At 36.1% G+C, this 26,557-nt stretch overlaps 2 protein-coding genes across 2 annotated transcripts; both read right to left on the bottom strand.

Moving 5' to 3' along the window:
• Positions 1–366: 366 nt before the first annotated feature.
• Positions 367–961, bottom strand: LOC148204382 (receptor-like protein kinase FERONIA). The gene is made up of 2 exons (XM_088105598.1): positions 908–961; positions 367–795 (listed from the first exon to the last, which is right to left on the bottom strand). The coding sequence occupies exons 1-2, from the start codon at positions 959–961 to the stop codon at positions 367–369; spliced, it is 483 nt and encodes a 160-aa protein (XP_087961724.1).
• Positions 962–7,792: 6,831 nt separating this feature from the next.
• Positions 7,793–10,005, bottom strand: LOC124822211 (heavy metal-associated isoprenylated plant protein 9-like). The gene is made up of 5 exons (XM_047294192.2): positions 9,816–10,005; positions 9,464–9,677; positions 9,198–9,370; positions 8,999–9,089; positions 7,793–8,494 (listed from the first exon to the last, which is right to left on the bottom strand). Exons 1-5 carry the CDS (start codon positions 9,834–9,836, stop codon positions 8,022–8,024), a joined length of 972 nt encoding a protein of 323 aa, XP_047150148.1. The 5' UTR covers positions 9,837–10,005; the 3' UTR covers positions 7,793–8,021.
• Between the last annotated feature and the right edge of the window lie 16,552 nt (positions 10,006–26,557).

Here is a 26,557-nt window from a genome sequence, read left to right as displayed (position 1 = left end):
GACTTTTGTTGTGACACCATTGAAAAGTAGAAGTCAACCATCCCCTTGACGACTTTAATACGAAAATGGGTCACACTCTTCACTACTTCAATAGTGAGGTCGACGACCTAGTCCATGCTAAAGTTAAGCTCGATGAGCCTCCACAGAGCTTTGCCTGACGATGTTCAACCCAAAAATGTACACCAACTATCAACCAATGGGGGTGTCATAAACATGATCCTTGGACCAAACTATGGGTTCAATTATGGAAAACCCAAAGTTCGAAACCTTGGCCACCCACTCCTCTTCCAAGAAGATGTTTGTGGTTTTCACATCGTTGTGGGTGATTGTGTATGTTTTGGCACAACAATGGAGATAATGGAACGCCTACGCTGCTTCGATACAAATCAACAAACGTCGCTTCCATGGAAACAGAGGTTTGTCGTTGTTGTAGAGATGGTCGTAGAGGTTGTCACGTGCCATGAAACTAAAGACTAGGACAAACTCCTCATTGCTATTGCAGTAACCGATGAGTGGAATAAGATTGCGATGGCAAAGCTGCGAGAGCAACTCCATCTTGTTCAGAAACTCTTCAATGCTCTGCTTTGAACCTGATTTTTGGAAATTGATGGCCTTATCCATCTTGTTCAAGAAGTTTTTAGGGCCATTGGAACTTGATCTAAAATGCTTAAGAGCCACTAACATGAAAATTTTGCGGATGATGCCCCTGTACATGTGGAAAAACCCCCTAACACCAACAACGATAGCATCATCAAAGTTGTTGGTGGTAGTTTTGATCTCGACGAAGGAGAGGCGCTGCCAGATGAACGTGTTGGTTAATCATTCATGTGCAATGGTTGATAGTTGGTGTACATTGTCGAGTTTAACATTGTTAGGAAGAGATTTGTAGAGTCTCTTCGAGCTTAACTTTATCCTGGCCGAGCTCAATAAAACTTGGTAGAGCTTTGTAAAACTTAGTCATTTCATCGTTTCAGCTTAGACTAGCCGAGCTCATCATTTCAGTCTGAATTTGTCGACCTCATTATTGAAGTCATGACGGGTGTGGTCAACTTCTATATTGAAGTCATCAGGGGTGGGAGGGACTTCTACTTTTCTATGGTGTTAGAGTGGAGGTTGTACAGAGGGCAAACAACTTCTTCATTTGCCTATTTTCGTAACAACTTGTTTATTTTTGTAATTTTTTTTTCAAATTTGTCTATTTTCGTAATTTATGTTTGAAATTTGCTTATATCTATAAAAAAACAATTAGTTCAAATTGAGAAATTGAGTTACTTGCTAGTGTAGGTTATCAACAATAGACTTCATAATTTTCAAATATTCATCCATCTTTGTTCCTCCTTTGTCTTGTTTTCTATAACTTAGCTTTGTAGTAGACAAACTTTGATCGCACCTGAAATTTCTTTTGCTACATCCCACAATTCTTTCAATATTGATTTCCACATCAATTGAGATGCTATATTAGTACTCATAATGTTGTGTATTAGTATGATCAAGTTTAATTTATTATATTGAGTGAGTAAATTTTTTATTTGAAAAAGAAGATAAGGCATATTGCTCACATGAACTTGAGGTTCTTGGAGAAGTAGTCATACTTTTAAATGGAGAGATTTAGCCAAAAGTATGCTCTTGGAACCAAATTGAAATAATAGGGAATATTTGTAATGCAACACAAAAAAAACTACTGTGATATTTTATTCAATTAGTTTAAATAGAAATTGAGATCAAACTGCTCATATGAAAATAAAGGCATACATAAGTAATTAAAGGCTACAAAGTAGGAACTATTAACAAATGCTAGAGAAATTATCTTGAACAAATTTATACTATAATTATTTAATGATTTTATCGATTTTGGTTTGCAATTTGAATATGAATATATTTTTCTACATATACTTTTTAACATAATCTGTAAGAACCTAGAAAATAAAGTAATAGAGTAGATAGGTGTATTAAAATAATGAGACGAGCATTTTACTTTAAAAATAATCTTATATTATAAATAGAACTTTTAAAGCTCGGTTCATTATCTAAAACACTTCATCTCTCTAAGACACTATTCTCTACTCTTTCTCTTCCTTCTCTTTAGGATTCTCTCAACTGAGTTGTCGGATTGACGATCAGGAGGTGCCTAGACATTCACGGCATAGAGGGCTACACAACTGACCAATCAATTTCTTGATTCTAGCTGGTAAGTTGTTTTTCCCCTTTCTCCACATGTTCTTGAGTCTTGATCATGCAAACATTGCTGTTGCATGTGTCTTGTAGTTTTCTTCTTCAATTCTCAGCTCAATTTAGGTTCTAAGAGCTGTTCTCTATCACTGATTGGTGATTTGTAGGCGTTTCTAGAAATTCCTTGTGGTGCAAGCAAATGATCGGCGTTCGGTAGAGTTGTCTAGAATCTTATTCAAGGTAAGGGGAGCTAGATATTGTTTTTAAATTATTTGTATAACATGTGTATATGTTGAATTATGTGTTATTCTGCTGTTTGAAGCACAATTTGGGTTTTTAGAGTGGATTGAATTGTATGTATTGAAATGTTTAAATGTGAAACTGTGAATTGGTGTTTTTAAATTGTTTTGGATGAGATGTATTGTTGTAATTGAGTTTTTTGGAGATGTGAAATATGTTATGATAGTTATTAGGTATGAGGTCAAGTGAATTATAGTGTTTTTGGGCAATTTAGAGGAAGTGAGGTAGTGAATTTGAGAATTAAAGGTCAAGGGCTCATTTGGTCTGTTGGGGCAGTTTAGGTAAGTTATTTGTGACTTGTTTGAGTCATTTAAATGGTAAAAAACATGTGCAAAGTGGTAGAATTGAATTTGGGTCTTTAAGTCGAGAAATTTGATGTCCTAGAATAAGATTTGGTTCATAATCACTTTAGATTGGTGTTAGTAAGGTTTAGAATCACTTAGACAAGTCTAATTAGGTATATAATACAATCTAAGAGTGTTAGAAGTTGGGAAAAATAGTTAGAATGGGTAATAGAGGTTTGAGTTGTATAATTTTGCAGATTTTAGTTTTGCAGATTATGCAGACTCGCTATGCGAATGGATTTGCACAGCGAGTCACCCTGGCGAGTTGCTCTCTGCCAAGGCATTCGCACAGCGAATAGACGCGTTGTGCGAATGATTTGAGAGGGTTGCTCTTTGTTTGACGATTCGCATGGCGAATCGGGACGCTATGCGACTAGTTGGGGTCGGGGACTACTGCCATTTTTATTTGAATAGCGAATAGATGCGCTCTGCGAGTGCTTAAGGAGTTTGAGCCACTGCCTTGGGGCTCTCGCATAGCGATTTGGGGTGTTATGCGAGTGAGAGAGGTCTGGAACATCTGAGAGTTTATTCGCACAACGAGTTTAGTCGCTGTGCGAATGGCTGTGAAGGGATGGTCTATGTTTGAGGATTCACATAGCGAGTTGGGGTCTCTATGCAAAAACCCTTTGGTTTTGCTCAGCGATTGTGTGTGCTGTGCAACTAGTCCTGGTGTAGTTTACTATTTTCTTCCTCTGTTCTTGATTGGTTGAATGATATTTAATTCATTAAATGTTGTGCATAATATGTATGGAATTATATGAATATGAGAGGTATGTTGGTGATTCAAAGTGAAGAAGAGTATGATTCAAGGTAGTGTAATTGAGTATCAAAGTAGGATCTCTTGGTGAGATACTTGTATTGTTTGGAATGAATACAGGGAGCTCAATCTTAGGAGTTATCCTAACACTCTAATGATCTTTCATTCTCATTTAGAGAGGATTAATGCATGTGGTGAGAGTAGTAGGAGGTCCTAGTGTAGGCGCTACTTGGAGGCCTATTGCGCAGTAACGGACTAACCTAGTGTGGCAATGACTTTGCAAAGCAGTAGAGGCCACCACAAGTGCATAACCCGCCATAGCTCGGTATTCATTCTAAGTCCAAACGAGTCAAGTCTAGAGTATAACATGTTAGGATGTGTGATTTAGTCTACTTTACTTGAAATAAACATGTATGTTGTGTACTATTATAATGGTATGATTTTTGTATATCTAGCTTACCCTTTCTGCTTGTGTTTGTGTTTATATGTGCTGTTTTCTTTCTTTTGCAATGATCATCCAATGGATGTGAGCAGAGAGAGATGAGATTTCCCTGGAGCAGGCGTTGGACGTAACTAATGTTGTGGAGTAGCTAGTGATACAATAGGACTGTACATAATTTTGATTGAACCGTCTTATATATATAAAGTGTTAAATTTTATGGGCATTTTAGATGATTGTAAAGTACATACTTTATATTATCCTTTAACTGTTTTATTTTATTATTTGTGTGACTTCTATCATATGGTTTATCGCTATATTTTGGGATATTACATAATCCCCTTGTAAATTGTATTATTAGAACTTTCATTAGAATTTACTAGTAGAACAAAAAATATAGTTGATAATGAGAGTATAATTCGTTTTACTTAAAAACATAATATATCAAATGTGATAATTCGATTATGACTTGACCATCTTATCTATTAACCTGGCACGCATGTATTCTCAAAATTTCAAAAAATGTTATTCAAAATAAAATGCCCAAAATATGGTGAATCCTAAACTTTGTTTTGTTACTTTGACCATACAATTTGATTCTCACTCTATTAACAAAATCACCCAAAAGAATTCAAGTTCTTGAGTAGTGAAATATAAAATAAATACAATAGTCCCGAAACAAATTCCTCGACCTTTAAATAATAAATATATTTTCTTAATTCCATATATTGAGAATATACTAAAATCATTTCGAATTGTTTAAGAAAATATCATTAATATTATTACAAATAAAATATTGTTCATTTTAAAACATATTACTTTCATCACAATTTATCATAATGATAAAAGAAAGGAAAGGAGAATTGTAAAATATTCTCAATCTCAATTTTTAATGACAAAAAAAGTAACGAAATAAGGTAATAATAAAATTAAAATAGAGACCCCTTAATTCAAGAAAAATAGTTTGAAAATTAACTATTTAAGATATTTTATTTTAAAAAATATATTTTAACTTTATTATTATTATTTTAAAACCCCAAAAAATGGTATTTTAGAAGTGGTAGTAGTCTAAAAATAGTGAGACTCAATTATTTTAATGTTAAATGATTTTATTATAAATAGTTTTGTTATAAATGAGTTTCATTATTTTAAAACGTATCATCTCTCTAGAAACCACTTTTCTAGAGTTCTCCACCTTTTCTTTAAGAGTTCTAACTCCTGAGTCATTCTTTGATGATCAGGAGGTACCTAATTGACCACGACAACGACGTCTATGTTTCTACCCGATCAATTTCTTCAATAGAGCAAGTAAGTTTCGACTTCTTTTTCCCCTTCTGTTCCCAAGTAAGTTTCATGTGTAATCATGCCTCTCCTACACGTTCTTGGTTCATCTAGAGTTCTAAGGACTCTATGCACTTGTAATTTGGTGTTTCGTAAGTTCGTTTAGGTATTTCTTGTGGTTTCAAGTAATCTGCAGAACATTCTTTGAGTTGGGGCTGTTTCTTGTAAGGTAATGGAAGCTAGTTTGCCTTTAAATTAGACTATAATATATGACATTGTGACTGTCGGTATGTATGTTATTGTATATTATTGGCTATGTCTAAAATGATCTTTTTGGTGTTAATTGTGTTTGATTGAGAAGAATAAATGGTAGGATGTTGATTCCTTGTGTAAATTTTCTGTAAATTTAGAGTAACATTGTGAATGCGGTTGATATGATTGTGTTGGTGTTAATTTTGGTTGAAAGGTTAAGAATAAATGGTAGGATGTTGATTCCTTGTGTAAATTTTATGTAAATTTAGAGTAACCTTGTGAATGTGGTTGATATGATTGTGTTGGTGTTAATTTTGGTTGAAAGGTTAAGAATAAATGTGTGAGTAGAATTGTAGGTCAATTTTGGTCTAAAATAGAGGTTGCAAGGGGTAAATCGGTGAGATTGGGGTTGGTTGGAGTAATATGAATTTCTAAGGTTGGTTTGGTGTTGTTTAAGACTTGTTAAAATGGTGAATGTGTTAAAATCTGGTTTAGAAATAATTAGTACTAAGTTGGTGTTATTTTGCTTAGTTTTAAGATTCATTTTGGGGGTTTGGAATAGTGATATTTTGAACCAATGGTTCTGTGCCCGAATAGAAAATTTGGGGTGTGTTAGTAAGTCATTTCTGACTTGTTAGAGTTCTTAAGTTACTTAAAAATGAGCTAGAACTTGTAGAATTCAATTTTGGTCTCTAAAGTGAGGTTTTGATTAAGTTTGGATTGAAATCTTGTGATTAATCAATTTAAAACAAGTTTAAGTTGGTTTAGATTTGTTTAGTTAGGTCAATTTTAGTTTAGAATACAATCTAGGGGTGTTACAAGTTGGGAGAGTTGCATAAAATAGGAAATGAGTGGTTGAGGAGTGCAAATTTTGCAGTTTTGGTGTTGTAGAATTATGCAATCTCATTGAGTGAGTGTGTGTTCACTGAACAAGCAGAACACTTCTAGCTGAGCGAGAGTCATCATTGAGCGAAAGGTGAATGAGCAGAGCCAACTATTTCTATTTTCGCACGAGTTTGGGACGCTGAGTGACCAGTCCAGAATTTGTTTTTATTCTTTTTATCTTTGTTTTCTGATAACCTGTTGATGTTTAGAACGATGTAAAATTATCTATGGTATTATATGATCTTTAATATTATATGTCGGGGTTCAATGTGAAAGTATATGGATATAAGTATGGTTTCAAAGTTATGAAAGTTAGTTCCAAGGTGGAATTTCTTGGTATGGTTCAAGTGTGTTAGAATGAATGCAAGTAGCTCAATTTTGGGAGTTTTCCTGACACTCTAATGGTCATACATTCTCATATAGAGAGGTTTGACGCATGTGGTGAGAGTAGTAAGAGGTCTTAGTCTAGGTGCTTCCAGTATGACCTATGACACGAGACAGACTAACCTTGTGATGTGTGGTAGGGTGAAACCCGATTGGCAAGGGTTTTTGAAATCAGTAGTGAACACCACAAGTGCATAACTCGCCATAGCTTGACATTCATTCTAAGTCCGGACAGTCGGTTTAGGTCTTTGCATGTTAAGATGTTTGTATTAGATTAAATTACATACGATATAAAATGCTTTCAAACTTATGATGTAATGTTTTGTATTTAGCTTACCCTTGCTTTTGTGTTTGTTTGTGTGTTATTTTCTCTTTTGCAATGATCACCTTAATCGGTGTAAGCTTAGGACAGACATCTTTCAGGAGATTCAACATTTGGTTGAGAGAGAAAAACAACAGGATAGATAATTTTTTATCCGTCAAGATCTCTTGTTCTAGTAGCCTTAATTAAGTTCCTTGTAAGTTTTGTTACAATAATAATAATATTTATTATTATTATATTTCTTATTTATTTTTACTATGAAAATTATTTATTTATTATTATTAATGTAATATGTGAAAGACAATTGTCATATCAAAATAAGTAAAATAATGTTCAACATAGATTATTTTATATTGCATTTTCATAAATACTTTTTCATATTTCTTATTTTTGCGCAAAATTTTAACTTAAAGTCCTACCAATTTTCTTTCCATAAAAAATTCTTTTCACTCCTCTAACATTATACCACTCACTTTTATCCTTATACTTTTTTTCTCTCTATTTTCAACGCATCAAACACACTAATATATTAAAAATAATTTGTCAAATTTATAAGATTCCTTTCTTATTACGCAAGGTCTTATTAGTGTGTTTTATTGTGATATGTTGTCATCATTCTCACTTTGATAATCATAAGTACTCAAGAAAACAAAAGGAACTAAAAAAACTTGAGATACTCATGTTTCATAACTTTTGTACAATAATGATACCTGATCGGTGTGTAATATAACAATAATAATATATCGTACATACATAAAAAAGAAAGAACGATATATCATTCATCACTTATTATTGTATAAATTCCAATTCACTTGACACCACTTTCTATTAAACCAAATTCACTAAAAAAAATTATTGGAAGAACGAACTCTGAACATTGTTAAAAGTTCATGTAATGCAGCATGCATTAGGATTTTCATCACTGAAGAGTTGTGGAGGAGGTATTCGTTCAATGACATAGAGTGGAGGGTATTGGTAATAGTACATCATCCTCTTCAATCCTTCATCATCAATGTTATTAGCAGCCATTACCACATTCTCTTCTTTTTTGGCTTCTTCCATACCTTCTTCACCATTCTTTTGCTCCTTGTTCTCACCACCACCTTCACCACCCTCTTCTTTCTTTGCTTCCTCTGCTGGCTTCTCTTCTTCTTTCTTCTCTTCAGGTTTACTCTCTTCTGCACCAGCTTTCTCTCCTTCCTTACTCTCGTCTTTCTTCTCTGGTTCTGGTTCTGGCTGGGGAACTATCTTGGCTTGCTTTTTGGTGCGTCTGTATACATAATCTACTAGCTTATTTGCATCCATGGTCCCTGTCACAAGAACCTTCCCTGTGGTAAACTCTGTCATTGCCGTTTGAACTCCTACATTAACCAACAGGATATGATACGGTGTTGTTACTAACAGGAAAAAGATACAAACAAAGGAGTATATAACCAGAATATGTATATATGATCACACAAACACACTCACAAATCACTGTTATACCAAAATGATTTCTGATTAGTTAGAGGTATCAAATCCTTTACACTAACCTTCTACGCCTATTAATCTCATATAACCAAACAATTTGTAATGATGCTTTCTGTGTTGTCTTTCTTTTCTTGTATATTTTTTAAGATGATCATGTCATCTACAAGGAAGGATCCAATATACCACTGCAGTATTTTGTCCTCTACTTTTAGCTCAAAGCCAAAAGGATAAGGTTAAGTGGGCAATTTGATTTTGAAGGCATGATATGTACCACAAGATTTGGTCATTAAGGAAGCAAATTTCTCTCTTTTTTTTTTTTTCACCTTTCCTTTGCCAATTACAACCAACAATGAAGCCATCATATTGAAAATTTTAAATCAAGAGAAAAAGGGTACCTCTCATTTGTAGTATCTTCCTCTTGAGTTGATCAGCACAGGCCTCACAGTGCATGTTCACGTTTAGTTCCACAGTAACTGGTCCACTAACCTGGAACACCGACAATTCCCTTTGTTAATAGTTTTTTTTTTTCATATGCAACTAGCTTTCCTTTGTTTATTTTGGACTCAACCAGGAAAAGGAAAAATATTGTGATACCTGAGAATTGACGACTTCTGGTATAGGTTCTCCTTCTGCTTCAGGCAATGGAGATATAACACTGGCTCTTCTCTTTGTTTTCTTGGTGATTATGTTGCAGATCGCTTGAGGCTCCACTATACCCTTTATGGTCACTTCATTTTTAGCCATATCAATTACCACTCCCTCAACTCCTGTGAGACGATAAATACAAAAAGAAAATAATGAGTGAACACTTATGCATGACATTTCGTGGAAAAGAGGAAGAGTATGTAAAAGATTTCAACCTCTCATTTTCATAATATATCTCTCAATTTTCTTTGCACATCCCACACAATGCAAGTCCACAAACAGCACACATGGGGAAGGTGGTTTAGGCTCTTCCTTCTTCTCTTCTGCTGGCTTTTCTTCTGGTTTTTCTTCTGGTTTTTCTTCTGGTTTTTCTTCCTTCTTTTCCTCTGCTGGTTTTTCCTCTGGCCTGGCTTCAGCCACTGGTTGTTCCTTCACAATATAAAAAAAAAGAAACCAACCTAATAAGTACTAGAACTAATGTAGACCCAGTTATAACACTATCAACATGAGAAGAATAAAAGCAAAGTATCATTAGGAAATCATAATGCAACAGGAAGGTTAAATCACCTGTTTTGCTTCCTCACCCATTTTTCCTATGAATGTAGACTGAAATGTCAATTATTATTCTGATTTTGGAGAAAAGTTCTTGGACATGCAAAAGATGGAGAGGGTCTAACAAGAGTAGAGAAGTGAATGATGATATTATAGGGAGGAAAGGAGAGGGGGCAATGATAGATTGCTAGGGGGTTGATTTGCATATAAAGTTAAACCTGAGTGATTCCTTATCACATGCAGTGCCACTAACTGCAAAAGGAACCTCTTAGTTTAATATTTCTTTTCAGAACTCTTTTCAATCTTCAAGTGAAGGTTGAAGGGGTGAATCAGTGGAGCAGGCTGAGCAGATTTATAGAGCAAGGTGGGGTGGAAGAGGGATTAATAGTTAGGCCAGGTTGAGAAGAGAGAGAAATAAAGATATAGAAAGTGGAGAAAGGGAACTTTGAAAAATACACAAAAACATTATGATACTTCCATTATCCACCGACTGGTAGATTTTTCATGACACAGCGGTGAAGTGTCATTCTGTCAGACATGCATGGTATATGGGTAAGTGTAGGACCTCATCAGGACAACCTGGAGACCTACCTATGTGTGGATCTATAGTGTCAACACCTATTCTAAATCTAATGACCTATTATTGGCCTTTTACTCTATACAGTAATTACAAATTACTATATTACTTACCAAATTACTATGCACCACTCAAGCTAAAATAATTAACCATGTGAGCCTAAGATTCTTTCTCTGTTTGCATTAAAGAACTCTTAAATTATAGAGAAGTCAGTACAGGATAATAATATTCTTGAGAATCTTTACATGCTAACAACATTACTGCAGCCGTTTAAATTATCAACTCAGTTGTTGGTTTCAGACAAATCAAATCAATTTTATTCCTTTATGTTACTGATAATCATTCTTCTCATCTAAAGCATACACTACACCTTACTTTTAGTTAAAATTTATTGGTTTACCTGGTTGAACATTAAGATACTTTCATCAAAAGACAAAATGTCTTGTATATTTATTAAATATTAGATTGTACTTTTATTCATAGATGAGTCACACAAACACAAGAGTTTGTCCAATCAATGAGAGATCTTTCATATTTATTTATCTATTCTACATAGAATAAGCATCCTCTCAGAAGACATAGGTAAATGGTACATTGCCTGTAATATATTATATGAATAGAGTATCAATTTGTTCATCAAGTGTATTAAAATAATGGAATTATATAAATAATCTACAAAAGGGTGATGAAATTGATGATTTGTTGGATATTTAATACTTTCCTTCGAGTTATACATGAGTTTGACCATGCATGAATTACTGAGTTGATGAAAGAGTAGGTACCAATAAAATAAGCCAGATGTCGTGAATGTGGTCATCAAATGCATTGTGATTTCTAAAAGTTAAAACAAAACTAGCTGATACATTTGCATGTACACAGATTGGAGCTTAAGCAACGCAATTCTCATTTTCATGAAATGTGATTGGGATGGATGACACATGGGGATCAGAGAATTTTGCGTGTAGAAAACTGGTATAGAAAAGTTGATCTCCACGTGGACTTGTGAGTGATCTTTCTAGTTTCAATGACAAAGCATTTGTCTGTTACACATCCTTTTCATTTTGCTGCTTCCATAGGAGTTTGGATTGTGAAATTCATTTTTCTTCTTTATCTCTTCTTACCAATCAATCAGTTTTTCCTCAATTACATGTGGTAACAAAATACTATGTACCAGAAAGTGATGGGCAAGATTTTCCATTGAGCATTAAAATTGTGTCCTCACCAACTCTGCTAACCTGTGAATGGTTAGGTTTGGTAATTTCCTAATCAATTATAGTCCCTTTTTAAGGAAAGGTGAAAACCATCTTTTCTGAACTGAATTGTTCTCAACAGCTTAAAGGAAAAGTTTTTGACTTGATTATTGCTTACTCTTGGGACAAAGAAGAAAGAAGAGCTTCAGCTTACTATAGGTGTGTGTAGCACCACGTGGAGATGACTCATCTTTGTGCACTAAAAAGGCTACTTTTACTCCACTATGACTAATTTGCAAGAGATCTCAACCTCAAAATCAGACAGATTAATAAATTCCACCAACCAACACATCTTCTAGCTGGTGCAAAGATAAGAAATGTCACGTCAAATTCGACTCCAATGTAACCCTTTCATATACACTGAGTTGACGTTACATGATTAACTTTCTCTCTTTGAACTAAACTAAAGGGGAAAACAAACTTTTTACATGTGGGTGGGTATCTAAACATTGAAAGAAGGATGATTAAAGGATCCTAATCAAGGTATCACTATTTCTATTCTTAGCTTGGCCGGTTAAGAAGAATCTAGAGCTTGCTTAGCTTGATCAGTTAAGCTATTATTTATACCCAACCACCTTTCTTTTATTGCCACAAAATAACTTAGATTTATATATATATTATAAATCATAATTGCATTATGGATTTATGATATGATTTTGTGACACTTGGCCTCTTGTCATTTGCTTAACAGAATATTTGCTTTATGGTCAATAGTTAGTCAGATTGTCATGAAACTTTCAGCAAAGGGAAGAACTCCATGTGTCCACTCTGTTATGTTTTTTTACTTAAAAGAAACATTGTTTGCAGAATGACTAAGAAAAAAACTGATTTAAGTGCACATCAGGAATTGTGGCTATCAGAATCAGCCTCAAGTAAGAGTGGACAACATGAATTGTGGCTATCAGAAATAGCTCAATGAATTCTCACAATTTTAATTTCTCTTTTTTTCTATTACAGGTATATGATTAGTAAATAATCTGTCTAGCTATGCTATCCATATCAGATATCTATTACCATTGAGATATTTGATTGTAGTTTACAAATTTTATACATCACATAGCAATAAAAGTTAGGTGTGTGTCATTATATTACAAAGAAACCTAGAACATGAAATATACCTACTACTAACATATGAATGTTGGCCCCGCAAAGCATCCAGATATCTGCTACTGCTGGTTCTCTCACGGATATTTACTTCCTTTTCGTTTTACTTATTCTCTCTTAGTTTTCAGCATGTGAATTTTGAATTGCTTTTGAAGCAAGATCATATGATCAGAAATCTCAACTTTCCAAACAAAGGTAAGGAACAAATCATTGAACAATGGATGATTGAAGACATGGTACTAACATTTCATATTAATACACAAGAAGTGTAAACATTATTGAATAATCCATTAGAAAATGCAAGCATTATTGAAAACTGGCAGGCAATTTGTTTGTTGTGCCAACCCAACAAAAGGCATAAGATATGATGTAGTCAAGCTACTGCAGAACATTATTACATCGCTTCATGGATGAAGGAATGAATACATTACTTATTAGTAGTCTACAAATCGGTTACCGATTCAAAACATTTTCATAATGGTTTAGGTCAGTTACTTTTAACATGAATACAATTTTAAAAGTAGAGACTAAAATATGACGAGAGATATTAAGGACATGACACTGTCTGAGTAATGAGTATAACAGTTTGTGATCTGACAGGAATGAGGAAACAGGACTTTTGTTGTCTTAGAGTACATTCAATATGGTCTACATTTCAAGAATGTCTCACCTTGATATGTCTTGACTGGGGGCAAAAAGAGTCCATGACTCAAATTGACGTATGAATGCAGTGAACGTGTATATGTGAGGGCACGTGGATGTGGGTCACAGCTTTTCTACAAACACTTCAGTGGGCATAACTAACTCATTTTCATTATTAGACCTAAAATGCAACTTCTTTACAAGGAAATATCTATATCATCCATGGAACCTTCAATGTGTGCAGCAATTGTATAATGAGCCAAAATGTACTTAACAAATTAGAGTGTTAACGCTCATCTAAAATGAACTCAGCATCAGAAATGCTTAATGCAGCCAGGAACAACATTTTGGTAAAATGCAAAGTCTTGATGTGCCATTAGTATCTTTCTTCACTGCCTTCATATATTTCACATGCAAATTTAAATTTTCGTCTTCTGAATGTAAAGAATTCTTCTTTCATGTCAACATATGTGTAGCATCTGCTGTCTGCTACCTCTTTTTTTAGTAATTTGCAATCATTATATATGCTTACATATAAAAGTTGAAGTCGGCTGTGGCGTAGACAATTTAGCAGCTTAATCTTGATCGGATCCACTTTTCACATTTATGAGATTGAAAGTTGTTCACTTACTCCCTCTAATTTCCTTTAGGGTTAGATTATTGCAGGTTCAGTTTATGGCTTTTGAGTAACAGAACATATTCAGTCACAAGAAAGAAAAAGAATGACATCAATTGTCACTTAGAATCATCAGATTAGTAACATATGAAAATAATAAGACCGAACAACCTAGATTATTTCGAATATCATCTCTGATAAATAGAAACCGTACACTAACAAATTATATGACTCTGATAATTCACTGTGAGTTGAATTTATTGAATGCGGGTCTATAAATAGACACAAAGAGTAACATAACTTTACGAAATAGAAACCGAAAAACTGAAACGAAAACATGCTTAGCTTCACAAACTGGTTGGACACAAAAACTGACGCAGTAACCAACCAAAATAAAAACAAACCTCAAGTAATCATAATCGAAAATAAAATAAGACTTAAAGAAAAATTACAAAACTTCCTTAATTTAAGTTTATTTTACAAAACTTTTTCATAAATTTAAATTCTTTCTTTTTTATCTATACTCTTGAGATGACGCAGCAGGTAACGACTTCGTGAACATATAAACTATTTGCTCCTTACTTCTTATGTGTTCTTACTTCTTATGTGTTCGAGCTTCATGCTTCTTTCGTTCATTTTTTTTAGATAAAGTGGAAAGAGACGTTATTGTGCTTGTTTCTTTCATGATTGACCGGATTCTTGGCCAATTCTTTTTGTGGTTGATTGGATTCTTGGCCAGCTTGATTGTTGATTTATTATCTACTCAGATCATCACATTCTCTTCATACATCATCTCTAGTTTGCTTGGCAAGTTTCTAAGTCAAATTGCATGTTGTACACTCCAGGATCTTGTCACATCTCGGCTTCACATGTTGATAGAGCCACAATGGGTTGTTTATTTGAGAGCCAAGTAAACGTCGTGTTTCCAATGAAGAAGACATAACTAGTCGTGCTCTTCTGGTCATCCATGTCTTCACACTAGTCACTATCAGAGTACCCGATAAGCTCATAATTGTCTAACTTAGTATAGAATAGTTTGAATAACAGTTCTTTTCACGTAGCTTAGTATCTACTTCAGTGCTTTCTAATGATAGTACATTGGCTCCTCCATGAAGGGGCTCGTGATTCTCACACTTAGTATCAAGTTTGGTCTTGTGTTCGTCAAGTACCTCATGTTATAATATATTAATATTATATTAATGTTTGGTTTTAAAACATTAATTATGAGATTGAATTTCAGAACGTTGTAATGCAACGTTAGTGTTTTACTTGGCAACGTTAATATTTTATTAACTACCAACTTTAAAGTTTGAAGCAACGTACAAATTCTTTAAGTGCTGCAATGTCACGTCCCATTAAATACACTGCTGAGTCACCTGGTTACTCTCATAAATGCACCCACGTCACACGCTCAGTGCCATTAAAACGCACTCACATACCCTCTGTGATAATGCCAAGTGTCACAGTAGAAGCTTCGGAAGTCAGTTAGTGGAGTGCAGGTGTCAACAGGAGAGTGCACGACCGCTTGGAAAGAGGATAAACCAAAATGATTTTCTGAAAACGCTGCTCACTCTCCTGCACGCACCTTCTTCTTCCTAATTTCAGACCTCCATTTTTCTCCTCCTTCTCTCTAGAACCCTCTTCCTTCTCTCTACCGAAATTCACCCTTTTTCCTTCTACGTTCATCACTCAGATACCATAGAAGAACTCCCGGTGCCTTAAGCTTCAGTTTGGACCGAACAGTTTCAGAGTCTGAAGCTGGTAAGTTCTCAACTCAAACCGTTCGTTCTTAGGTTACATGCAAAAACCAAGATTTGGTTGCATGTAGGGATACTTTCTAAATTTTCTTGATATTTTTGGTTAGACTTAGTTGGAAGAAGTGAGAAATCGTTGGGATAGGAAGCGGTAGACAGACACCCAAAGTTTATATTTTTAGGACGTTCACCATTAATCCAGGTAAGGGAAGCTTATTCAATTTAATTGTATGTTTTGTTTGTACTGTATGTACGTTTTTGGTGTTGCATGAAGTATGATTTATGTTATTGGATTTTGATATATGATTATAAGTATGAACTGAAGTATGTTGAGTATGAGATGTACTATGATACGAGTATTTGGAAATTTGAAATGTATATGCTGAAAAATGAGTATATGAAATTGAATCTGTAAATCTGAACTTCCCTATGATAACGTACGTTCGTCATTGAACGGTCCTTGACCGTTCGGTGCTGTTGGTAAAATTATTGGAAATGAAATTCTTTCATTTGGAAAGAATTCTAGTTGAGGACGAACGCCCTCTTATATTAGTCCTACGTTTGAGCGTTCGGCCAAACGTAGATATCCTGAGTGTTGTGTGAGGAATTGAGAAGCTTGAAAATACACATTCGGACACTTAGTCATTTTGTTAAAAACGTAACTTTACCATCTCATCTTATACAAATTCCTATTTTCATTATTTCAAATCAGCGATGGGTCTCGACCCAAAGCGTACGTTATGAGTGGCGCTCGGTCTTATACCGAACGCTCGTTCTTATCTTTAATTACGAAACGAGTGTAAATAGCGTTCGTCCAAATTTCAGTAAAATCTGTTAGCCGCGTTCGATCATTGACTGGCAGTCGGTCTCTCTAACTGAATTACCTTCGATATAGTCAAATATTTGTCTTGTTATATATCTCTCCATTTGGATTTGGCCTAGAGTCTTTGTACTTAATCTATTCTGAGTAATGATCGGATCGTTCTAGAGTCAGTTCATTCAACTGATTCGAATGGTAAAGAGTGAACAGTATAAAGAGTGAACAGTATATGAAGTGATTTGACGATTGTGGAATTTGAACGAGCGTTCCGGGGAGGAACGACTCTTGAATGAAAGTTGGATTTGTAAAGTATGAATGTACACAAGCTTAGCTGGCAATTCATCCTGATGTTCCGTGAGTGCTCGTCCTCATGTAGAGGGGAGTATGTCATGTGTGGGAACGGCAGGAGGTCCTAGTCCTAGACTGTACTTAGGACGGAACAGACTAACCTCGGGTGGCAGTTGAGGAAGAGCAGTTACTACACCACCTGGGTGCACGAACGTCATAGCTACACAGAATTCATACAGTCCGGACAGTCTGTCTAGTATCAGGATTTGATTGATTTCACAGAGTTGTTTGAATTGTACGTTTGAATGTATTGGATATGTTTGATGTGTATGAAATGCATATGTTTTTACTTGAATTAAATTCAATAAGCTTACCCTGCATGTTTCCTTGTGTTGTCTTGTTTTGTACGTCCGTTCTTGTCCTTGCAATGATCATCCGTGTGGATGTGAGCAGATGGAGAAGCGTTGCTTGAGGAAACGCTGGAAGATGGAATTTTGGAGGAAGCCAACCTTGTGGAAATAGAAGTGAAGGCCGAACAGTAGAACGTTCGGTTATTTTTGTTAGTGTAGAATGTTAGCAGACTGTAATAGGGCGACCCCTCCCCTTTTGCTTAATTTGACCGTTCGGTAATTCTGTTTTGTAAACCGTTTGGTCATTTATATTATTGAACGACTGTAAATTGCAAATAGTTTATGTAAGGCCATTCGACTACGAATGTGCTTTATTTTGGTTGGTGTCAGACTGAATTGATATATTAATATATGTGAATTTCTCTTTTATATGGTTTATTACTATATTTTTGGGATGTTACATGCAACGTTAAAATAATTTATTATTTTTATTTTCTTTTATTAATTTTATTCTCCCCTAGCATGTAAATAGAGAGTTGTTCCTCCATTCCAAAACACTTATCCATATTTTCAGAAATAAGAGAGCTGGACAGGTTTATGCTTGATTTCAGTGTTTTTGTGCAGGTTTTAAGGTGAATTTAGTGAAAGAAGTGAAGAAGGAGAGAGATGAAATCAGAAAAGACATCAAAAAGTGCAAATGGAGAAGCCGAAGTCACCGCTCAACGGCAGTTTACCGCTGAGCGGCACTCAGGAGCTCACGGGAGAACCGCTGAGGGGCAAAATGGCCGCTGAGGGGAAGAAACTACTCACGCACTTACCGCTGAGCGGCACTTTACCGCTGAGCGGCACTTTTATGGGCTTGGACCTAATTTTCTGTAATTTACGAATAATATATAAGCTTTAGGGTTTCCTAGGGTTATGATCCTTGGCAGAAACGAAGCAACACTCTCTCTTCCACCCCTTTGAAGGAGGATCTTGGATGCTCAGGCTTCCTCTTCACCTTTCTAGGGTTTTATCTTTCATTCTTTCATTGTTAGTCATCTAGGTTCACCATGAATATGGTGAACTAAACCTTGTATGTTTGTTGGGGAATCAATGTAATATTTTGAAGCTCTCATATATGGAATTTGTTTTTACATCTTTTATTTAAGACCTATGCTTTCTTTCATCATTAGTTAGGGTTTTTCCTCTTTGCTTAATGCTTGCGTTGTTTAACTCATTCGATGCATGATTATTGGTTTTGTCAATACGGGCACGTACGGGGAAGTCTAGATCCGGGGAATCTCTCCCAATATTATATTGGTTGTCGTTAAGCTCCTGCACTTGATGAACTAATTATTAGGAATGCTAGGAATTGTATGAACTCGTAATTAGGGAGAAGCCTTCTTGAAAGGTACTTTAGAGAGTGGCATTAACAATGATGATTTGAATGTTGAATTTGGATAAGATGAAATTGACCCTCAACAACATATTCATACATATATTTCATTGAAAGTGTTTATCTTTTGCTTTTGCCATTGATCAAAACCTCATGCATACATGTTATTTTCGTCTTTTGCATATAAAAATCCAAATATTTCGTCCTTAAGTCTTAGCTAATCAACAAACCACACAACTAAACTAGGTCGTGAGTCCTTTGGGAAGAACGATACTTGGTCTTACCAAGTTTATTACTTGAACGATTCGGTCATACTTGCCGATTGTAAAACAAGTTTGTGACATCATATTTTGGTGATCATAAATTTGTCCATCAAGTTTTTGGCGCCGTTGCCGGGGACTCTGGTTTAACTGGTTAATTTGTGTGATTATTGATTATCTTTGACTTTAATTTTGAATTTTTGTTTTTATTTTCTGTATTTTTTTATTTTTTTCGGTTTTTTTTTATTTGATTTTATTTTTATCTTCTGAATCTTTATCTTCTCCTATATCTTTTTGTGCTAACAAATCTTTTCTAGGGTTTTGTTTTCTTGTGCATGCAGGAAGCAATTAGAACATGGAGCAAGAAAACAACATAACCTCTTCTTGAAGGTCTAGACGAGAGTAGACGGAGAGAAGAATCCGAACATCTAGAGAACTTTTTCCTCCTCCGGAAACTCTGTTACAACCATCACCACAAGGTTCTGTTCATAGCACAGAAAATATGGAGAACAATAATATCAGAAGAACTCTTGCTGACTACACCAATATAGCTAGACCTCAGCACTTTAACAGTATAGCTAGACCTAGAGTCAATGCAGCTAACATGGAGGTCAAACTAGCACTGATCCAACTGGTGAAAAGCAACCAATTTAATGGGTTATCTCATGAAAGCCCATATGAGCACCTCACTACCTTCAATGAGATTTGCAATACAGTCAAAATTAATGGGGTGCCAGACGAAGCTATCAAACTTAGCTTGTTTCCTTTCTCATTGGGAGGCAATGGTAAACTGTGGTTGAATTCGTACCTAGAAGGAAGTTTCACAGAGTGGGAAGCAGTGGTGACAAAGTTTTTAAACAAGTACTTTCCACAATCAAAGGTGACAAAAGGCAAGCAAGAGATATCTTCATTTAAGCAGGGCATGGAAGAATCACTGGGGCATGCATGGGATAGATACAAAAGTCTGCTAAGAAAAACACCCACGCATGGCTTTGAAGAACAGGAAGTAGTCTTAACTTTCCTTGGAAGGCTTGGTTCACAAACCAAGATGATGCTTGACGCCTCAGCAGGGGGCAATATTAAATGGAAAACTCCAGAGGAAGCCACAGAAATTATAGAAAACATGGCTACTAGTGATAATGAGCTGCACAGTGAGAGAGGAGCTCCTATGCAACAAAAAGGGGTTCTCCAATTACAGACACATGATGCCTTGCTAGCTCAAAACAAAATTCTAACTCAACAGCTGGAGACTCTGACTAAAACTCTTGCACAATTACCTAAAGAGTTAAAAATTGCTGCACAGGTACAAACCCAGTTGTGCGAATTATGTGGAGGTGACCATATCAATGGTCAATGTGCTTTTCTAGTTGAAGCCGTGGAGGATGTTAATTTCATGGCCAATCAATTCCATACCGTCAAGGGAACTACAATCAAGGGTGGAAACCACACCCAAGCATTGGTCAAGGACAAACTGGGCAAGCTAGTCAGTATAATAAGCAGCAGCAGCAACCCACCTTTTGGCAACAGTTATCTATGCTTAATGAAAGATCAACAAGGTTGGAAGAAACTCTTCAGCAATTCATACAGAAAACTGAATCTTCTCAAAAGAGCACTGAAGCTGCTATAAAGAACTTGGAGATTCAAATGGGTCAGATTACCAAGCAATTGGAAGAAAGGCCAAATAGAAATTTTGGGGCTAATACTGAGGTTAACCCCAGAGAAGAGTGCAAGGTGGTAAAGAGTGTTGATGATGAGAAAGTTGAGTTAGATACAGAAGAGAGAAGAGAAATAGAAAGTAGAAGTACTTTTCCTTTTCCAATTCATCAAGGGAAACAACTGGACTTCACAGAATTATTCAGAATGGTGGATAATGAAGCACCTTGGGAACAGATTCTACAGAAAATCACAGTCTACACAAAATCTGATGAGAACATCTCTACAAAGAAAAGACGTAAAGATGATGAAGCAAAGGAGTGTATAACTGTTAAAAAAGAGTCATTCCCTCCTAAAGCATCAGATCCAGGCAGTTTTTCTATCCCTTGTACCATAGGGAAGAAAAAGGTAAAGAAAGCTCTCCTTGATTTAGGTTCAAGTGTTAACTTGATACCTTATTCTTTACTAGAGCAACTCGGCAATGTTAAAGTGAAACCTGTAAAGGTTAAAATAGTAATGGCCGATGGATCTTCAAAGGAGCCATGTGGGATTGTAGAGGACATTATAGTTTGTGTTGGCAAACTCCAGTTCTTGGCAGACTTTGTGGTGATGAAGATGGAAACAGAGAAGATATCTATCATACTTGGAAGACCGTTTATGAAAACGGCCAGAGCTATCATTGATGTAAATGAAGGTATAGTAGTGCTCCAGGACAGAGAGGAGAGAGTGGTGGTAGACGTCTTCAAAGATGAGACGCAAGCATAGGAGGAAGAAGCTAGTTATAAAGCTGCATTTCAAGATGCACCCATGACTAGCCATAAGGATGAAAATCTCAAGGTTGCAGGTAACCATTGTTTATTGTTTCAGGTACCCAAGGAAGAAGAGATTGGAAGAGGAGAAGAAATTCCTAGTGACTGGGAGAAAAGAAGACTCCAACTTGGCACACCTGTAAGAATCAAGAACAAGTTGTGGGTTGTGAAGGGCTTTAAAGAGAAGGAGATGATAGAGATAGAGTCTCCATATTCTAGAAGAACCAAAACAGTTCACAGGAAACAGCTGAGGAGTTGGTGGAATGACAACATCAACTATAAAGAAGATGGAACTTGAACTTTATTGGGTCAAGCTAATGACGTTAAAAGAGCGCTTGCTGGGAGGCAACCCAGTGGATTTAAAAACTTTTGATTTGGTTTTGTAATTTTTAATTTGTGAACTTTATTTTTGTAACTGTTTTGTTGGAGATAGCATTTACTGAAGGATGCTAGGTGGTTAAGTATCTACTGAAGGATACTATGTTTGTAACACCTACTGATGGGTGTTGGTAAGAAAATTTTGCACCTACTGATGGGTGTTGGTAGATTTTGGGTCAGGCTCGTGACGTTAAACAAGCGCTACCTGGGAGGCAACCCAGTTGATTGAATATTTCTGTTTGTTTATTTTAGTTAGGGTTTGCATAAGCATTTTAAACATTGAATTGCAGGGAACCAGTGAGGGGCATGTATGGGAGGCACGTAGGTTAAGAAAAGAAGGAGAAGAGCACATCACGAAAGTGTCGCTGAGAGGTAATTTACCGCTGAGCGGTACTCTCGCAGATGGGCTTTAGTTCCCCTTAGCGGGACCCGAGCCCATTAGGGTATTTTTAAACCCTAAGCTGCGCAAGTTCTCATACTTTCAGGTTTTTCTCTGCACAAACACTCCCACATACCTTCTCCAAGGTTTTCCACATCTTTTCACTCTTCCCTCTTAAGAAAATTTCTCTTCCACTCACTTTTTCACTAGTGTGCCATCAAAGTTTGGGGTTGGAAGAGAGCATTCTGGCTTGAAAGCATTCTCATTGCATTTAGTATCTCCACCCAAGTAAGTAAAATGCATTTTGTTCATTCTAGGGTTCTTGAATTTGAATGTGATTGTCAAAGCATGAATATTTAGGGGTTTTGATTTTTATGCATGATTTGATGATATATTTGATGTTTGAACCGATTAAACTGCATGATTATGAACTGGAAAACTGAAAATTGCATTTGGGTGGAGTTAGGACAGCTTTAAAACAAGATTTTCAAAAATCTGCAGAGTTACCGCTGAGGGGTAAACTGCTACTGAGCGGCACTCTGCCAGATTTGGTTTTTCTGATTTTTTGTGATCTGGAATGTGGCACTGGTGGCGCTGAGGGGAAATTTTGGCCCTCAGCAGTGGTTTAGCTTCGAAAGGAATTATGTTCTATGTTTTACTAATGATTAACATCATGTTCTGTGGTTTTGTATTTGTGTTTGAATGTAGGAATGGCATCCTCTTCAGGAAAGAGATTGAAAACCATGGCAACCAAGAGAAAGGAAAAGGAAGCAGAGCAACCCCACTCTAGCAGGTTCCTCTCTAGGAAACATGAGAAGCACTTTAGGGTGGTTCAGGACAGGAGACTTCTGATGGAGAGAAAGGTTGGAATGATACCTAACTTTGCTCCTCAATTTGGAGAACAAGTGTTAGGGAATGACTAGGGAAAGCTAGCCACCTATCCTGCACCTGCTAACATAGCTGTGGTAAAGGAATTTTACACCAATGCAAAGAAGATTGGTGATTATCCAGCTGAGAATTATTTGGGCTATGTCAGAGGCCATGCTATTAGGTATGATCCTGATTCTATCAATAACTTCCTTGACACTGTGTGGGCTGGTGAGCAATGCCAGTTTGCTCTTTGCATGGAGGAAGGTGCTGATTATGAGGATGTGGAGAGAGTACTGTGTATACCTGGAGGACACTTCCAAAGGAATCGATCTGGCTCAGTGGTTAACATTAGGAGGACGAATTTGAGTCCTCTTGCAAAGTATTGGATGGCGTTTTCTCATGCCAACATTCAGCCATGTTCACATGTGTCAGATATTACTCTCAGCAGGGCACTATTCATCTACTGTGCTATCAGAAACTTGAATGTTAATATTGGGCAGGTGATAGCTGATGAGATTAGTGTGTGCGCCAATACCTCAAACAACAAAGCACCACTAGGACATCCCTCTTTGATCACTCACCTTTGCAAGATAGCTAGGGTGGACACTTCTGCTCCACCATTTGAGAGGCCAAGAAAAGCTATTGATGAGGCTTATTATAGACAGTATTGTGGAGGTGAGGAAACAGCTCAGCCAGTTCCACCACGCCGTGCTCGTAGAGAGAGAGGGCCAGCATAGAGTCAGACATCTGCTGAGACACATGAAGCAGAACCATTCCAGATGAGGGACATGTATATGTCTCTTATAGGTGCTCAGTTGCAGTCCATTCACAGAGGGCAGGTGGCCACTGCTGAGATGATTGTGGGGATGTATGATACACCTCCAGCCCACAGGTGGACTATGGATGAATTCCATAATGTGGTAGCTTGGCCAGAGGAACCAGTGCATGGAGGAGGAGTTGGAGCAGCTGAAGCTTCAGTTAGAGAGATGGAAGAAGATGAAGCTGATGATGATGATGCATTTGAAGATGATGAAGATGAGGAAGAAGAGGAAGATACAGAGGACAGCTCAGACTGATGAGGAGCTGAGATAGCATTTACTGATAAATGCTATCATATGATTATGCTTTTGTGGTTTAAGTTTTCTGAACTTATTTGTTTTTGTTTTTAGATTAGGGTTTGATGTACTCTATTGAACACCTGGTTTGTTATGATGGTTTGCTATTTAACTGTGATTGTTTGATAAGTAATGCTGAATTATGCTTATTGATTGATTGATGTTGAGATGATGTGCACATTAAAATGCTTATACAGGTGATTCACAAGCTTTGTAAACAAATGCATGATATTATGATTGTGATTGTGAGATTAAGCAGGATGTGTATGTCAAATGTGGATGAGCTTATATGTGAGGTTTTGAGCTCCAGAGTTTTTGGTATGATTGAATGTTATTACTTTGGAAACATGAATGACTTTGCCCAGGTTTTCTATGATTGAATCAATTGCTTGTTTTGCATCATATGATCAAGGCCATTTGTTGGAACCCTTTTTTATTGGCCAAATTCATAAAGTTAGCCCACTAAAAGAGAACACTTTGTGTTCTATCCTTTGAACCCTTAGCCTTGAACATACACTGAAACTCTTGATTGAAAATCTTTACCTTGAGTTAAGTAGAATATCTTGTGTGGTATTGTTAAATGTTCAAGTTTGGGGTTGTTAGGAAAACATGAAAAAGGAAAAGCATTGAGCTAAGAGCTAAAAAGTAAAAATATGCAAAGAAAAAAAGAAAAGAAAAGAAAAAGAAGCAAAGCTCAATGCAAATGCAAAGGCAAGTTGGAATGAATAAGAATAATTGTGTTGTTATGATTTTCTTAACTCAAGGATTTTGTGATCCAGAAAAACCAATTTTCTTGTTAGCCCAGCCACAGTATAAGCCATTGAAAAGCCCTTGTGATGATGCATGTTTGTGAATGATTTTGATTATGGTGAAATGAAAGGCAAAGTTAATTCATGTGACATTGTGATAGTAGAGTGAATGAGTGATTACCTTTTATACACTTGTGTGTTGAGTGAAACACTTTACCTAGTGAGGAAATATTCCATTAGCACATGAACATCCATGCTTAATTGATTGGTCATTCATGAAAAAGAGCATTTGTTGGGTATTAACTGACTTTGTGAAACACTAAAGCATGTGCACATCTTGATTGAACTCTTGGTCATAAGTTTGATTGAAGTTTTTACTTATCTAAAAAGAGGATTTTTGAATGAGTGAACCATCATATGAATTGGTTGAAGATTTAGTTATATCTTGTTTGCTTGAGGACAAGCAAAGTTCTAAGTTTGGGGTTGCGAAAACAGTTGAAAAACTGTTATTTTCATGCTTAAAATTGACACAAAAAGCAACCTTTACACTTAGAAACTAGCTTGAAATCATGCTTTTATCCATATTTTCATAAATAAGAGAGCTGGACAGGTTTATGCTTGATTTCAGTGTTTTTGTGCAGGTTTTAAGGTGAATTTAGTGAAAGAAGTGAAGAAGGAGAGAGATGAAATCAGAAAAGACATCAAAAAGTGCAAATGGAGAAGTGATAACAGTTGAAAAACTGTTATTTTCATGATTAAAATTGACACTAAAAGCAACCTTTACACTTAGAAACTAGCTTGAAATCATGCTTTTCTTCATGTTTTTAGAAATAAGAGAGCTGGACAGGTTTATGCTTGATTTCAGTGTTTTTGTGCAGGTTTTAAGGTGAATTTGGTGAAAGAAGTGAAGAAGGAGAGAGATGAAATCAGAAAAGACAATAAAAAGTGCAAAAGGAGAAGCCGAAGTCACCGCTCAGCGGCAGTTTACCGCTGAGCGGCACTCAGGAGCTTGGGTGAGGTCCGCTGAGGGGCAAAATGGCCGCTGAGGGGAGAAAACAAGTCACGTACTCACCGCTGAGCGGTATTTTACCGCTGAGCGGCACTTTCATGGGCTTGGACTTGACTTTTTGTAATTTACGAATGATATATAAGCTTTAGGGTTTCCTAGGGTTAGGTATCTCTGGCTGGAACGAAGCAAACACTCTCTCTTCCACCCCTTTGAAGGAGGATCTTGGATGCTGAGGCTTCCTCTTCACCTTTTTAGGGTTTATTCTTTCATTCTTTCATTGTAATTCATCTAGGTTCACCATGAATATGGTGAACTAAACTCTGTATGTTTGTTGGGGAATCAATGTAATCTTGTGAAACTCTCATATATGGAATCTGTTTTTACATCTTTTAATTAAGACTTATGCTTTCTTTCATCATTAGTTAGGGTTTTTCCTCTTTGCTTAATGCTTGCATTGTTTAACTCATTCGATGCATGATTATTGGTTTTGTCGATACGGGCACGTACGGGGAAGTCTAGATCCGGGGAATTTCTCCCAATTTTATAATGGTTGTCGTTAAGCTCCTGCACTTATGAACTGATCATTAGGAATGCTAGGAATTGTATGAACTCGTGATTAGGGAGAAGCCTTCTGGAAAGGTACATTAGAGAGTGGCATTAACAATGATGATTTGACTGTTGAATTCCTAAAAATATATGAGAGTGGATAAGATGAAATTGACCCCCAACAACATATTCATATCTATATTTCATTGA

The sequence above is a fragment of the Vigna umbellata genome, chromosome 1, assembly GCF_029865625.1.
Source record: "Vigna umbellata cultivar VRB3 chromosome 1, Vumbellata_1.0, whole genome shotgun sequence".
Taxonomy (NCBI): domain Eukaryota; kingdom Viridiplantae; phylum Streptophyta; class Magnoliopsida; order Fabales; family Fabaceae; genus Vigna; species Vigna umbellata.
Note: the sequence above shows the minus strand (reverse complement) of the source record. Positions and strands in the feature narration are given on the sequence as shown.